General features: G+C 45.1%; 1 protein-coding gene across 2 annotated transcripts in view; it reads left to right on the forward strand.

The window, feature by feature from the left end:
* The first annotated feature begins 904 nt into the window (after positions 1–904).
* The window catches only part of LOC107097900 (uncharacterized protein C9orf171 homolog), a 9,650-nt gene continuing 8,564 nt past the window's right edge, over positions 905–1,990 (forward strand). The window contains exons 1-2 of one of the 2 annotated variants that reach the window (XM_015395239.1): positions 905–1,122; positions 1,205–1,308. In XM_015395239.1, coding sequence (XP_015250725.1) covers positions 1,225–1,308 — 84 coding nt within the window. In that variant the 5' untranslated portion in view covers positions 905–1,122; positions 1,205–1,224. The remainder of the gene's footprint in view (positions 1,123–1,204; positions 1,309–1,990) is intronic. The other variant, XM_015395238.1, reaches the window with a different exon arrangement.

Below are 1,990 nucleotides of genomic sequence, written 5' to 3' on the forward strand. Positions count from 1 at the left end.
CTATGAAACAGCCAGTCTGTGTCAAAGTTATTAATTTATCTTTATTAAGTCTTAAGTCCCTGAAAATGAGAACATCATTGTTGTTCGATGCTGTAGCACAACGATTGTTTACATTGCGACCGGTCTAATTAGGGAGTACCAATATGGCGGCCGGTGGCTTCACTCAACCCGTAATACCAAACGGCCCATCAGAATCCAGGGAATAAACAGAGATCAGTGGGTCGGTTCTTCTCCCAGCGTCCTGTCAGACTGTTGGATCGCCGGAAGTTCTGGAGGTATTTTATTATTCAATATGATTCAATATCCGCTTTTAAACTCAGGTTTTCCTCATTTCCAGCGGGATGTTTAGGAAAATTCTAAATAAGAAATATTCATATAGCTAATAATTAAGGAAGGTTTTTTATGTTTCTTGGAAAGTTTTAGATGATCTCTGAGCCTGAAGTCAGTCACTTTTTTAATAGACGATCTTTTTTAAAGTGACGCAGTAGAAGACGCATCAGAGGTGCTGCGTTCAATGACCTCGGAGATTGTTCGACTCGTAGACATGAGTAAGATTTTCTGTTATTTCTATAGTTCGATTTATGGAAACAAGTTAACATGATGGCGGACTGGAACCAGTATGGCTATACTGGGATGATGATGATGATGATGATGATGATGATGATGATGATGATGATGATGATGATGATGGACTCTAAATATGGAAAAAAATTAAGCTTAAAAAAAGTTAGATTCTGTTCAGTTGGTTTTTCTCCCGGTTTGGATCCAGAAGCTAAAGATGAAATTTTAACTTCAACATTTTATTAATAAAATCTAAATCCATATTCTGCGCTGAAATCAGATTTGATCTTTACTGTTTCCGGTTGTGTGTTCTTGAATGTGGTGGAGCTCGCAGGCTCCCCCTTCAGGTTAAATTCATTTCACTTTATTTCTATATCGGAAATAAAAGATGCGCAGCAACGTTTTCACAACTTAACAACCGCGCTACTTCCGGCGTCCCGTTGCCATGACAACCGCTACACTCCAGGCGACAGGACGAAGGAACGGAGATCGGGTGAAACCAGGTGAGCTTCCGCTTCTTTCAGCTGCTGGTTTCGGACCGGAACAAAGAGAGGCTCTGAGGTTCGGTTCGGTTCGGTTCATTGTGTGGAATTGGCCTGATGTCCCTTCGGATCCGACAATAATCGAGTCCGTTTCCTCCCAGAACTTTTTCTACGTGCTGGCATGTCTGACGTCAGAGGAAGTATGACATCACCGCGGCTGGGCGTGGTCAGAAAATCGATGCTGATGGACCCTCTGCTGATAAAGGTAAAGCTCACCGTATCCGGAAATAACCGGCTGGTTCCAGCCCAGGGTCCAGCTTCCTCCACCTGTTGGTGGGCGGAGCCTATGATGACAGTTTAGGGTTTGGATCAGAACCAGAGGAACCATAGATGGCCCATGTTTGTTCTGCAGAACAGAACCAGCTGGAGATTCGGACTGGTTCCCATAACAGGAACCGGTCCATCCAGGTCCAAAGGCCCGGATTCTGTTCAGCCCGGTCCGATTCACTCCTGCAGCCAGAACATCTAACTGGTTCTGCTGAGCTCTAGTCCGACTGAACTTGTGGTTCTACAGAACTTAACCGGTTCTGATCCGTGTCCAGAACCAGAACAACCAGATCAGAAGGTTTGGCAGTGAAGCCCTGTGCTTCTGGGCCAGGAACCTCGACCCGCTAGGAGCTTCTGAGCCAGAACCCAGCCCAGTTATCCAGAGCAACATACATCATCAAGGTCCAGTTCAAACCATCAGGTCCGATCCATCAGAACAGGGTCGCCTTCTGGTTCTGGATCAGACAGACTGAGCTCCTCACAACATGGTTCTTAATGTTACCTTCATGATCAGAGCCTCCACGCAGGATGATGATGATGATGGTGGTGATGATGGTGATGATGATGATGATGATGGTGATGATGGTGATGAAGATGATGATGGTGATGATGGTGATGAA

Source organism: Cyprinodon variegatus, unplaced genomic scaffold (assembly GCF_000732505.1).
Source record: "Cyprinodon variegatus isolate N-32 unplaced genomic scaffold, C_variegatus-1.0 Scaffold732, whole genome shotgun sequence".
In the NCBI taxonomy this organism is placed as follows: domain Eukaryota; kingdom Metazoa; phylum Chordata; class Actinopteri; order Cyprinodontiformes; family Cyprinodontidae; genus Cyprinodon; species Cyprinodon variegatus.